General features: G+C 37.8%; 1 protein-coding gene across 4 annotated transcripts in view; it reads right to left on the minus strand.

Moving 5' to 3' along the window:
• ATRX (ATRX chromatin remodeler) overlaps positions 1–14,427 on the minus strand; it is an 89,143-nt gene that overhangs the window by 26,072 nt on the left and 48,644 nt on the right. For all 4 annotated transcript variants that reach the window (XM_075054246.1, XM_075054245.1, XM_075054247.1 and 1 more), the window contains 5 exons: positions 10,192–10,338; positions 9,812–9,989; positions 4,342–4,479; positions 3,248–3,423; positions 1,110–1,227 (listed from right to left, as the gene is read on the minus strand). In XM_075054246.1, the coding sequence (XP_074910347.1) occupies positions 1,110–1,227; positions 3,248–3,423; positions 4,342–4,479; positions 9,812–9,989; positions 10,192–10,338 (757 nt within the window). The remainder of the gene's footprint in view (positions 1–1,109; positions 1,228–3,247; positions 3,424–4,341; positions 4,480–9,811; positions 9,990–10,191; positions 10,339–14,427) is intronic.

Here is a 14,427-nt window from a genome sequence, read left to right on the forward strand (position 1 = left end):
AAAAATATAGTTTAAAAACAAAAAATCCATCAGCAACAAATAGGCATTTTCAGACAGGTGGCTTAGCAAGTGCAAAAAAAATACAATGAACTCGCACAACAGATGATATAGTACATCTTGTAATCACTGCTAAAAGTGAATACACGCTTCAAGCTTTAGACAAAATCCTATCAGCAGTGCCTTAAATATTCTTGACTATGGAATTCAACCCCTGATTATTAAGTTAATCATTACAAATGGTGTTTTAAAAAAAACGAGAATTTTTCCAGAACCCAAAAACTGTTGCTGAGGAATCTGGCTGCATGAAGCACGGCAATACAGAAAACCTCACTAAGAGTTTCTTGAAATTACCATTCTAATAGTCTATGTGGTACATACGTGTATATCATTTACAAGTGTTGATATTCCAATACCTTGACAGACTAAAATTACAAGCTGCAGTGGCTTATCTCTAATAGAAGTGAACAGCACAGCAGCACACAGTAACACATTTTGGGGTTGTGGTTTTTTTTTTTCCTTCTACACCTTTTCTATTAAAAAAATTACGTTTTATTGGGAAGATGCAAGTCCCCAAGACAGACCAGTCAAGACGCCACTGAAAGCTGATGAAAAGCACGGTCATTGTGAAAACCAGACTTGTGGGTTTTGAGAGCAAAGGAAGAGATAGTTCCACAAAAGAGCCAATATTTGACAAATAACAGCTTCAGCTAGCATAACGACAAAAGGCAACTACAAGGCTTGGCAACATGCCTACACCAGTACATCTCAATTTTGCTTTCTCTTCATCCAGTCTTACAGTCAATATCTTGTTTCTTGGAAGAGTAAGACATTAACTCAACTACATTTTATGTTTAGAAAAAGGAAGAAAAGAGAGATGAACCAAAACCTGAAGGTGAATCACTGTTAAAAAGATGTAAGCATTATTCCTCAAAAAAATATTTTGCTATAATTCAAGTTTCAGAGCTAAGGTGAATCTTACAGGAAGCAAAAAAATACATCCGCAAAGCCAGTAATACATACAAAAAAACCCCCAACCTACCAACTATGGCAAAAAGTGCCTTATTAAATGACCATCAATCTTGTTACCTGAGAGAACTGTAGGCACATACCTGTCAAATGATCCAAGTAGTATTGGTAGAGTTTGCACTGAATAGGTGTCATTCGAACTTCTAGAACATACTCGTATTTTGGTGGGAGGAACTTTGTTAATGCTGTGTAATCTTTCCTCTGTAATTTTACAAACAATACTTCAGTCACATAAACATGAAAAAGACGACCGAGAGCTTAAGAACTTCTGGCATCTTAAACGACAAAGCACCATGCATAAATTACAATGATTCAGATGCTTTCCAACCACAAAGGGAAAAAAATAGCCAACTAAGTACAATCCGATTACAGTCACTGTCTGCAGAAGCCCATCTTACCTAGTAAATGTGGCTGTCTAGTCAAAAGTATATGACCCGTTAGCCCCATGTCCCTGTTCCAAGTCCTTGCAAAGTTGACTGCAACTTCAGTAGCTGTTCTGGTAACTACTTTTGTGGGTTTTTTTAAAATACTAAAACCTTTTTTTGTGAAAGCGTGGGTAAGTGAAGCAGCTAGTATCAATGTTTGTATCACAGATGAACTCACTCACACTCGGGTTAACTGTTTTCTGTTTTAGAGTACATAGTTTCTGAACACTTGCTTGGGGCAATGCAAAATCTACTTTTTTTTTTTTTCCTTCTTTTGACTCATACGCTAGTCTACTTCTCTCCACCTACCCCTTCATCCAAATGGCGAACAGTGTATTGATCCTGAGCGAGAGACCGCTGCACATTTAGGAGTGAAGTGACCTTCATCAGAGCTAACCTGCCTGTGCTGTGCTGCACAAACTCCTTGCCTGCAAGATAACCTCAGCCAGCTCACTGCAACAGAGGAGCCTGCAGGCAGCTCCCACTTGGTACTGGTGATTACACCACCTGCATGGCCTTGCTGTTATCTAGAAGTGCAGCAAGAAGCTCTCGTGAGAACATCCTTTAGGAACAGAGTTGCTTTCTTCTAAAGGAAATTATATAGTAGCTTGAATGAACAAAAGGGAGAGCTGCTCTCTACGGACAGGATCTGCTCTGGGCAGCGTGCTGAGAAAAAAATCCATCTGGGCTCCGTCTGATGCTGCACAAACATGGGATGCCCAGCATCTGAAGGCACGTAAGATTTACTTGCTATTTATGTTCCTCTTCTCATTCTCTCTTTCAGTTTGTGTTCCTGTACTGCTGTAGAGATGTGTAGAGTTACATATGCTATCCTCTCACTACTATTCGTATTTCCACGATCGTAATTTTATGATAGGTGGTCCTTTACCAGCCTTACACACTGCCATAAACCTTTTTCTTTTTTCCTTTCAAGGAGAAAGAAGTATCTGCTTGTGGGACCATTCCCCTATAACCCTTTCACCCAGCTCATGCCCACTTGAACTATTTAATCAATTACCAACAACTTACAGGCAGGAAGAGGCACTTAGTGCTTACAGAGTGTCACACCTTTGATCAGGCTGCCAGGGCCTGGGTTTATAAAGCAGAAGAGCAGTAACATCATGCTGATAGCACACGAGGTGCAATACCACAGCAGGTTAACTAAAGAGCAAGGAATCCAGCCCTTATTCTGGAAATCTAGGCAGTTTTGTTTTGTTTTTTTTTCATTTAAGGTCTTTAAGATAAAGTTCTTCACCCTTTTGGACCTGATTAATCTTCCTTCTCTCCTCTTCCCCACTGTTCTGATTCTCACAAATCAGAAAAAGTAGGAATTCAGAACCAAATGACACACTATGGATCAACAACTTTTTGTGCAGTTTTTAAGGCAGTTGAGTTTTAAAATGTGTATTCTTTAAATGTGTATTCTTTAAATGTGTATATTGAATTAAAAGAGAATATTTCAAAGCAGCTTATGTCCTACTCTACCGTATAATTCTCTAGTGTCCTAGCAGGAAAACAGCTGTATTCTCTAATATATGCATAGGTCCTGCTTAGGATACACTGACATTTGGATAAAAGCTACGAATTTTTTTCTAAGTTTTTCTAGTCACAATAAATAATGCAGAGATATAGTAAATAGTGAAAATATTTAAGTCAAAAGTAATAGCTGGATTCAATGGAACTCTCAAATAGCAACTTTACAGGCCTTTGAATGCTTTTATCAGAATGAGATGAAGTAACTCCTCCCTCTCCCTGCAGCTAAGTCAAGTAATTAGTTATAGTAAAACTGTTCTTACCTGAACACATCCAGCTAACATCTCATAGAGAATATGTGCACGCTTCTTCATTACTCTGACATCTACCAGAGTAGAGTCTGCACACTGACCATTCTGAATTGGATTTATAAATCGATTTCGGAATTCCTTAATCGATCCGAGCAAATTCTCCTTAATAAAGTTAACCATGCAGTGATCTAGGACAAAAAGATCAGACTTGAGTTGTTGAAAATGGGCAGTAAAGTATCGGGATTAATTCTAACAGAAAATAAATGTGTTGTATCTAAAACTAAGAACAAACCACCCCAATATTTTCCAGAAAGGGCATCTTAAATTGACACATACTCTAGGCACAGAGGTAATTTCTAAATTTAATGTCAGATTTAAAGCTACCTCATCGTGTTTGTTACACAAAGTTTGAAAGCTGCTGTACACCAAAGCCATCGTGTAACAACATCGTATTTGTAAAGATTTTTAAATAGATTCAAAAGCATATTAATCAATATGAAAAAACATGACAGCATATTAACAAACAGAAGAAAATGTTACAAGCTAGTTTAGAATGCAATTCCCAGGACAGTAACATATAACACTGTTTAGTAAGTTCACTAAGAACACTGCTCTACAATGGTTTAAAACAATTCAAATTGATGCGGCTACAAGACCCGGTCCACCCATTTCTCCTCTAAACATTCTCTCCCTTCCTCTTTTGACATGCTGAGACTCATCTGATCCTCTGGTTAGCCAGATCAAGGCACTAAACTGTCAGAAAGTTATTCACTTCTGCATTGTTAATTTTCTGACACTCCTCATACAGACTCCTTGAGGAATCAGATGTATGTAAGGCAAGGGAAAGGATGGAGGACATGCCACATTCCCAACACATTTCATTTTAATTTGGCTTAAACCATCATGGAGCCACTTCTTGAGACAATGAGTTAAATGCAAAATGCAAAACCAGATTGTTAGGGGTTTTTTTAGATATAGAAACCTAGCAAACAGCTTCACTGTATCCAATTCTTTTCTTCTAATCAAACTAAATCTATCTATACATTGCTGAAAGGCAAAAGTATATTCAAGGAAATAAACACTTCTTAAACCAGAGAACTACTCACATTCTATAAGATTATTTTGCAGTGGTGTTCCTGTGAGAATTATTCTTCTTCTAGACCGAATAGAATTCATTGCCTTAGAAACAGCAGATGCTTCGTTTTTTAGTATGTGCCCTTCATCACAAACCACAAAGTCGGGGCCTAGAAAGAAATAATATTAGAACTCTTCCAACTTTTATAACCACAAAGAAACTGGCCGCCTAAAGAATCCAAAATTTGTTCTACTAATGTTATTACAGTTGGTTTTTTTAACTTTTTTGTGTGTGTTTTGTGGTGGGGTTTTTTTGGCACCATTAAGGTTCTCACTCAGACTTTGCACAAGCATTTACAGTAGCCATTCTGGTAAACTACAGGCTGTTGCTTGTGAAGTCTTCATGGAAGGATTAAATACAGCTTTGCAGTATATTCCTGTAAAAATTATCTATCCATGCAGCTAGTGTGTGTACATCTACATTCACCCTGTCAAAACTTCATAAAACTGTTGCTTAAATCCAACTTAGGTTGCCATCTACTGGTGCTCAGTCAATTCTAAAGAAAACCAAAAATCAGGTAACCAGTAATTTTTCATTAAGGCAACAGGTCAGTATCAATAGGGGCAAACAGTGCCATCAAAAGTCTTATCTAAGATAAGGCACAAGCAAATCTGATTTGAATTACAGACAAGTGAATTGCCACCTTGTAGCTGCAAGTCACCACAGAAATGTCCTCTGCCTTCTTCCAGAAGACAAACCCAAGGATTCTAGACTGCTATCTTAGGCAAGTTGCACAGGGAATGTCAAAACCACACCACAATACATCTGCACGGTATGTAAAGGAACTCCAATAAAATTATTAAGTGTTAAAATTTGGGGTTTAAGATTAATAATACCAAACTTGGTAAAACAGACTTACACACCCTAATGGTTTTCAGATTTGGGGCAATTTCTGGAAGCTCCTTCCTTGAAAGGAGAAGTAACAGATATTCTAGAATCCAACCAGTAACTTAGAATGAATGTTTTACCAAATCTAAGCCTTACATCAATTCCAGTACTATCAGCCATGAAGTCAGCTGAAGTCAAGTTTATGCACCTTTGAAAAATGCTATACAAAGCCATCAGCTGGCTTCATCTATGCAGCTCTAAAAAGGCTGATATTTTAGGTGCCAAAGGAGTATTTATCAGCATGGACAATCTAATCTTTTATAACATTTACCAAGAACAGTTTTCCTCAGACTAACTTTAAACTGCCTTGTAAAGAAGAAAATTAACTCTACAACAGTGATCAATAACAGAGAATCAGTCGCACCTTTGACCACTTGCATGATTTAATGCCAGTGCCAGTCATCTTAATCATGCCATTTTAAGTGTCAAAAAGTGATTTGAATCTTAAATGCTAACAGAAAAGGAATCAAGATACTTTTTCCAAGCAGAAAAAAAAAAGTCTTTTTAACTAAGTCTAGAAGACAATTATGAAAATCCACATATGAATTCCCAACACACTTAAGACTTGTCTAAGCCTACTTATTTCTGAACTTTAACACCTGCCACAGGAACATTTCCCCATATTATTTCACAACTTTTGTACTTTCCCCAGTTTTGACAGCATGCAAAACACTGAGTGGCTACACACAAAGCCTTACTTTAATTTTAGGCAAACACCTCTTAATAGTGACAGATCCTTTCTCTAGTCCTCATTCTAGTACTTCCTGAAGAGTAAGGATCTTGCAAGCAGCTGTTCATGCAGTGTACAGTACTACTGAGATGGTTTGGAGCCATCTTCTAGAACTGAAGCATTTGCAAGGATTTGCAATATCTCCCCACCAGATGTGACAGCTTGCACATTAAAGTATCATTCTCAGAAATAGATTTGGTCTACTACATTATGTTCACAATCAGAATCAAAGTAGATTAGAGAAGAAGGATAATTAAGTCTTAATGATAGACAGCAATCAAAATTGTGCAAATACCCCAGAAATCAGTTTCAGTAAAGACTGATTGATTAACATGAAGTGGTTAGTTAAAAAACAAAACCAAAAAAACCCACCTCAAAAACTGTTGTGTAGAGTAAGTGAATGATAGTAAAAATATGAAAAAAACTGTCTTAGTAAAATTATTCATGGTTTGTTTGGCAGGCATGTACCATTGGTATATTGAACTAACATCCTGGCTACAATTCAGTGGCAGGGATTTTCATATATTTGTGGGTTTTTTCCTTCTTCTTAAAAAACAGGAATGCAATTCATTATGGACAGAACATTTCTCAAAATAATATAAAAGAATGTAAAACTTAAAGAGACCTCAAGGGGTCAGGTAGTCCATTTTCTTTATCAGAGAAAAGAGTTATGAGAAAGGTACATATCCTCCCTGAAAGAAGTAGGAAACTCCATGACCTCTCCCTCTTGCTAAAACACTGTGCAATAATACCTTATTTAAATTATCTCCGCTGCAAATCAGAATAAATTCTGCCTTTTCCTTTTTCCAACTGATGTAAAAACCAACTGGTAATGGTCCTTTCAGTAAACAGCTCTTGTCAGTTTAGTTGTCTTTTTTCTAGGCTAAAAAGCCTTGCTCCTTCCATCTTTCCTCAAAGATCATAGTCTTCATCTTATCCTTCTTACTGTACTTGCACATTAATATATTGATAGATGTAAAACATACTCAGTGATAGATATATAGATATACACACAGTTCTCCTCTTCCTCTGAAGTCTACGAGAACATAAGTCTGCTTTACACAACTGCCAATTAAAGAGCAGTTTCCAAGTTAAACAGTAATGGAATTTTTATTAGTAGCAACAAGTAAAAAAAGACAAAGTTATTGAAATGCTGCAAGCAAAGCACAACAGCTATCAATAAACCCAACAGCATTTCATCAGTTGCACAAAGCATTATGGGAAACCATTTGTTGCTCTGCATGCGTATATAATCCTGCTATTATTTCACATAGCAGAGCTAGTTAATTAATGAAATCACTTCTCCACCCATAAACTTTGGCTAAACCTTCCCTCTCCAGTCCGCTCTTCTGTAGTATACAGTGCAATACAGGCTTCTACTATAGAATATGTCTACCCTAGCGGTATTCATTTTAACCAGACACATATCATTAAATTATCGCTCAAATACCGAATTTGCAACTTTTTAAATTAAAAATGCTCCCAGAGGCAAAGGCTTTCCTATTTACAGTCACAGCAGTAAGCCAGCACATAGCTTCATAACTCTTTTACTGGCAGCCTGCTATATTACCAATGCTGTAATTCACAAAGATAGCAACAAATAATGATTGTTGCAAGACACTTCTCATCAATTTAGCCAATTCAAATGTCTCCAAAAACTAATGGATGACAACATATGAACACTTCTGTCTTTTTGTAATTAGTTAAAATAGATAAAGATTTGAAGCAATGTAAAAATAATTATAAAGTTATTTCAAGGTTAGTTTTCCTAACAGTCCCAACTCATCCAAGAAGAGAGTAAAACAGGAAGTTCCATGTTCATACAAAATTATTCAAAACCTACAAGGCTCAATGTGTTGCAGTTTCTGAACTTGATTAAATCTACAGAAATCAATAACCTAATCACAAACACTACTCTGTCAGGTTGTCCTAAGCTGTCTGAAGAGGTTTAGAAGTAGAACAGAACCACACCTGTAAGCAGGATGTAAAAACCAAGAGATTCACAAGAGATGGGACAGGGAAGGTTACACAAGACACTGTCTCCTCCACAAAACTGCATGCCCAACATGCCACCTCACTCCACAGTCCATTATTTTTGAAGTTACGTAAATACAAATCCATGAAGGAAGGGACAATATTACTATAAAGACACATGGTAACAACCCCTATGTTTAGCCTCCTTTACACTTTCCATAAGGAAAAAAACCCACAAACATCAATCACTGTAAGAGTGTATAACATTTCATTTCAGCACTGCACCAGAACAAGATCCACTGAACACAAAGCTACTGTTTGCCAGGCTACTGTCCTGTCACTACTTCAAGACAGCAGTTCACACCTTCTCTTCTCTAGCTTTGACTTTCCTGGCAACATTCTCAACAAATGCAATATCCTGAGCAAATCAGATACAGAGTAAGACTGACAGCACAGGGTTGCCTCCCCACCCCCCTTTGTTTTGTTTTTAGTAACTGCAGCATTAATAGGAGTCAGAAAACCCACCAGCAAGAAGTGCATTTCCTTCATTGCTTAAATAACGCATGGGGATTCAACATGGTCACAAAAAGAGTTCATCAGCTACTGTACTGGAGCTTCCCTGACTCCACAGCAATTACGTGATTTAGTGAGTTGAACTGGCAGAAAATTAATTAATGTTTTAGCTGCTCAAACAGGCTTTCTGCAGAGCTGGAGATGCCAATTCCAATTGGCCAATACCGATAATCACAAAGTTATTTTTCGCATTAGAAGAATCCCTTTGTCTGTTATAACAAAATTCACAGCCCTACTATTATTTGAAACTTCACAAAATCAAGCTCAACAAATACAATTATAAACCAGACCAATGCTGTATTTCATCAATAAGGAAAGAAAAAAAAAAAAAAGAAAAGAAAAGAAAATCAGCCACACTGTCAAGGAACCTAAAGTCCGGCCAGATTAATTAAAACCCAAGAAAACCTACCTCCAGAAACAAAGAAACCATTTACCCTACCTACCATATAAGCATTCTCTATTTAAAGAGAAATATCAAAGTTACGGCAAAGGTACCTTTTAAAAACGGGTTTTAAGGTATACTGCAACCTGCATAACCATAAGTTGTTTTCAGATATCAGTTGCTAGTTCAGAACTTGTAGGAAAATTTTGCTATTTTGGTGAAACTTGCTAATCCTAAAATGTTTAGTTCTTTTTGGCGACCACCTGATAAATTGCTTATACCAACTTGGAATATTTTCAAGTGCTCACATAAGTTTGCTCAGTTCAGCTGAGCTTAAATCAGACATTCATTTCTTTCACTGAAAAAATGAATCATGTGCTTTATCTGCAATCATTTAATTAGCACTTAATTAACATTTGTTTGTTCACACTTCTATGGTACATTCTCAACTAATTTTCCTCTGTAGTTGCTCCCGTAACAGTAGATTTCTATCAAGGATAAAGCAGCCCGTGGTTGTAACAAATCAGCAGATTAAAATAACCTTAGGTTCTCAACAGAGTCACTTCAAATTACCTTGCAAAGAAAGCAATGCTAGCAAACAAGGTACCTATTAGGAAAAGTTTCCAGCATATATTCTGGCAGTCATTTCTGTATTTGATCTAATAGAAAAGACTGCTGTAGAAAAGTCTATTTACAAAAGCAGATGGGGTAGCTTCTGAACAACCATTTCTGTAACTCAGCAAAACCCAACCAAGAAAATCTGGTAAGTCTTACTAACTTTATTATTTAAAATTATTTGCCCAACAGATTTCTGTTTGCAAGACTACTTAGCTTATATACGTAAACCCGGAAGTACAATATATATAATGCATACTTGTATTAATTTTCACTTACCTGGATCAACTAAAGCTTTATTAAATATTTCTTTAAGTTTTCTACTCTTCACATTCCTGCCTTGTGCAAGATTACGATACATCTCATAGCCTATTATCATCACACCTCCTTCATCTTGCCAACGCTGGAGCATATAGCTTCTCTCTTGAGGACGTTTCACAGTTGCTAGTTCACAGACCTTTCAAAGGGGGAAAAATATGCTTGAATTTCTCTTAAAATACTGAAGCATGAGCATAACTTTTAAATACCTAAAACTTATTAATGTGAGTAGATTTTTCACATACTTAAAGTGCACTCCTTAGCCTACATTTTGAGTGGTGGAGCTTCCCAGCTATGTAAACCGTTATTTCAGTTTTAAGAACTCTTTTTAAGCCTTATACCTCTAGTTTCTCGTCATCTTCTAAACCTTCTTGCCATTTTTCAAACTCATTCAGCCAGTTCAAGGCAGTGTTCAGTGGACACACTACCAGAGCTGTCCGAAAATCCAGCTTGTCACACAGCAAGACTGTGTGAAGAAAACTTACTACCTGCAAGAGGGAAAAACAGACAAAATGCCAAATAAAACACTGAGCATTAAACACTAGGAAAGAAACATACAAATATATGTTCACATCTAGAACTTACCAACAACAGTCTTGCTCAAACATTCTTTTTCTGTTTGTTAAACAACTCCCTGCTTAAAAATTGATACACATGTATTTTGAAGTCATACACTTACTACTCTGTGTTACATGGCTGCATACATCCTTCATATTCTGAGATACAGGCAGTTTTGAATTGCGCCAGATAGCTGAACAATTTCATACATAAGGAACTCTCCCTTTACATTTCACCAATCATTTTCATAAACTAAAAATTTCTGTTGGGTCATTTTTAAGCTTTCTCCCAATACTCGCCCCAAACTTTAAGCAAGTTCACCTCTTTGGACTTCATAAAGGTATCAAGTTTCTTGAAAGTGAACTTCAGTCTTAAATCAAGGTTTTCCACATTTCTTCAACATATTGGCAAATTCTCTCAAAAGAGCTCTAAAGCAGGTTATTGAAATGCTTTCCAAGTATTCACCCTGTAGCCAGACTGGCTATATGTTGCAGATGGTAACACCTCCTTGAGGCCTGGGAAAAAAAACTTAAATCTTTTGGTGTCACTCAGTGTTTCTCTGCTGGGCTGCCTGCTTTTGAGCAGGAGCAAATAAACACAGGACTAGAAGTAACCTGTAAAAACCCAGGAGCAGAAGAATTAGTGATCCCATGGCAGCTCCAGCTCTCACACCAGACTTTTAATGGCGAAGACTGCCCTCTAATCCATGTAACTGCAACATCCGGAAAGTTCTTTCCAGATCAAATCCTGGTATCTGGCAACTCTGATTTAATACACTGTTTAAAGTAATTTCAAAGTGCATAACTATGCTTGCAACACTGGGCAACACACTGCTTTCAGATACTGCAATACAAAAGGAATTACTAGTGGTTTTGTGAACAAGACAAAAGCATCTCACGTTCATGCAAAAACTACCCATGAAGACTAATCACAAAAGTCCTATGTCCTAGACAGCCAGCGAGTCCCTAATTGCCTTATTTCCCTGATACTTTAATGACATTCTTCTCTGCAGTTTGCAAAGTCTGCTAAAACTTATCGCTGATTTAGCTCTTGTAAGAGCTAAACAACAAATGGCATTACAGATTACAATAGAAGGACTGGCAAATGACCACATACGGAAAAAAACAACTACCTAAGCTACAAACACTGGTGGTAAAAATACTTGATACATATTTGTAACTGTGGCTTTCTTTGATTATCAAGAAGTTACAGCCAAAACCAATGTCACAAACACATCTGGATCACATACAAAAATACCTTCTGCTGCAAAGTATTTCACCAAAGTATATAGTGTATAAAGTGTAAGTATACAAAGTCACCTAGACTGCATTGCTAGTTAAACCGCAACAGTTCTGCAAAACATTGCAAATTTTCAGTAAAAGGTACAATTAACTCCTGAAGTACCGTAACACCTAAGCTAGAACTAAGCATGTAAAAATGTTCTCTTCAAAGGTGATTTTCAAAGCATGTATGGAAGTCCTCTTCTATAGGACTGTAGATCATCAAAATATTGTGCCTGTCACCCCAACTTCCATAAGCAAAGCAAAGCTATATACGCTGCAGCTGAAGTTCTTAAAAATGTACTGTCCACATACTGTGGACTGCAAACAACCAAGATTGCAGCTTGTTTTACGTGAACAGTACATACAGTGAATGACCGCGGTCCCTCTGATCATCCACAGCTCTGTGTTACTCAAAACCCCCCCGTAAACCCATGAAAATCCCCAAAATCAGAAAACCACAAAAAACAAGCTTCCCTTGAGTCCCTTGAGCCTGTTGTTTGCAGAGGAATCTAGGGGATCTAAAGAATCTGAAGATGTTATATCAGCCTAAGCTCTCCATGACTGTATCCTGCAATTCGCAGGTCAGGAAGGAAGATTTTCAGGATCAGAAAGTCCTAAATAAAATTTGTCTGAATTAGGTCAGAGGAGGGCAGGATTAGGTATTTCTCATGTAACTTCACTTTTTGAAGAACGCTGGGTAGCAATGGTTTAGAGGGAAGACACAAGAATAAGGAAGCCATCTGACCCAGTAAGGCACAGCTAATGCTAGCAAAGAGTAACAGATACCTCCTGCTACAACGTCTCTGCAGATTTTCTCTTGGAGCGTATTTCAAGTCCCTAAAAATAATAACGGAAGACTTCAAGCCAAGCCAAGTCTGCTATCTAGCAGCGTCCAGGTGTGCTGACTATGGCAAAGCAGATGTGAGCACCACAGAGAGTAAAAACTACGGAGAGACCTCATTCCAAACACACAGGTGTCAAAGACTAACTGCTTGTCAACAGGATCTTACAGCATTCTCTTTGCTAAGTGACTAACAAGGTCATAAAAGCTGACTGGTGTCACTTGCAGACTATGCATCTAGCTACGGCACAAAAACGTTGAGACATCTTTCATACAGGTTGGAATTTCACTGTGTTGATATACTGACCTCTCTACGAATGAACAGATCTCGAGCCTTCAGGTCAAGTGATAGGGCTTCCCAATCCAATGGGGAAGCTTCTACCACAACTGACCAAGATGGGAGAGGATGGTGAAATGGCATTTCCTCACAGACGCTTTGAGGATCCCATCCTCACTGTAGGAAGAAAATAACCTCTTTGAGAACCATCATCACCACGCTACAGAGACTGCACTCCAGGGAATGAGTAAAGTGCATCCATATTTGGAGCATGTGAAGAAAGAATTGAGAACGAAGTGTTGCACAAATGCTGGCTGCTAACGTGATCTAGACTTCCCAGTCACTAACTCACCAGAGCACTAGGCAGATCTCCTGTCAAGTGACTCGGCACAGCAAGGCCCTGACTGATCCCGAGTTGAAATCAGTTCTAGTAAATTCTGATGTCTGCAGAAGCTGCAAGTTGATTTCTAATGATTCAGCTCGAGTCAGAGATCAAAAAGGTTCACAGTAATTCATTTCACTAGCCAGTTGTCCTGATAAAGATACAGGAGTATCTCCCTCCTCCAGACATGAGGAAACATAGCATCAACGAAGGCCAACGACAGGGAGACCAAAGCGGCTCTGCTTTTCTGAGGGCCTTTTCAAGCACAGATAAGGTTGTTATCCTCCTTTCTTCTTAAAGAGTTCTCAAGAATTTCCCTTTCTCCTTCCCAGAATCAGAGGGAAAGGTTCTTCTGTCAAATGACTTCTGCTAAAGGAATTCTTGGGAAAAGAGCAGGCAGCAGAGCCACAAGATGGGCAACTCACCCCAGTTCTTTGCTCGTAGCATTTGTGGTAATGCTACATCTGGCTATATGCAAAACCAAAATTTATAAAGACAGATAGATACTTGGAAACAAGTGAACACGAAAGAAATTCAACACTCCTGACTACCCTGAAAAGGTTCTAGCACGAATACTGAGAGGCAGGGAATTCAAGAAAATTGTTTTTGATCTTCTCACCTCTTTTGAAGGTCAAGGGCATAAGCTTCTCTTGAGGCCTGCAATGATTAGAAGAGGCCCAAGAAAAAGAGCTATGAGCACTGCTTTAAAGCAACTGCTTGGATGATCAGTTTCAGAAGAAACATTTTAAAATGGCAATTGAGCTTCAGGTTTTAGAGACTAATAGAAATGTTAAGTCGTTCACTATGCAACTTTTAACATGGCAGAAGAGCCACTTGTATCAAACCAAGAAACATGAAATCTTTTTTTAAGAAATGCTACAATATTCTGTTTTAAAGATTTTTACAAAGCAGTCTTCAGCAGTGTAAAGGAGAAGGAACATGCGCTGAAGTGACAACGAAGGCTTGAACCTGAAGATCTCAGGAAGCAAAGAATTGTGAAGCCAAAGAAAAGAAATAAAGAAGTGAAAAAGGGGTTGAAAGTATGTCCTATAGTTAACTGCCAAGGCAATGAAAGTTTCTGGTCTTAACCATTTGTGATGCACAACAGCCCAAAAATATGAATGTACTTACAGTCAATTACTGAAATAGAAAACAAATGTCCCTTGTCCCTCAACCTGGAAGAGTCTAAACTGTAGCAAAATATTGTTTATACTAAAACACAAAGTGTCTGACTTT

Source organism: Buteo buteo, chromosome 22 (assembly GCF_964188355.1).
Source record: "Buteo buteo chromosome 22, bButBut1.hap1.1, whole genome shotgun sequence".
Taxonomy (NCBI): Eukaryota; Metazoa; Chordata; class Aves; order Accipitriformes; family Accipitridae; genus Buteo; species Buteo buteo.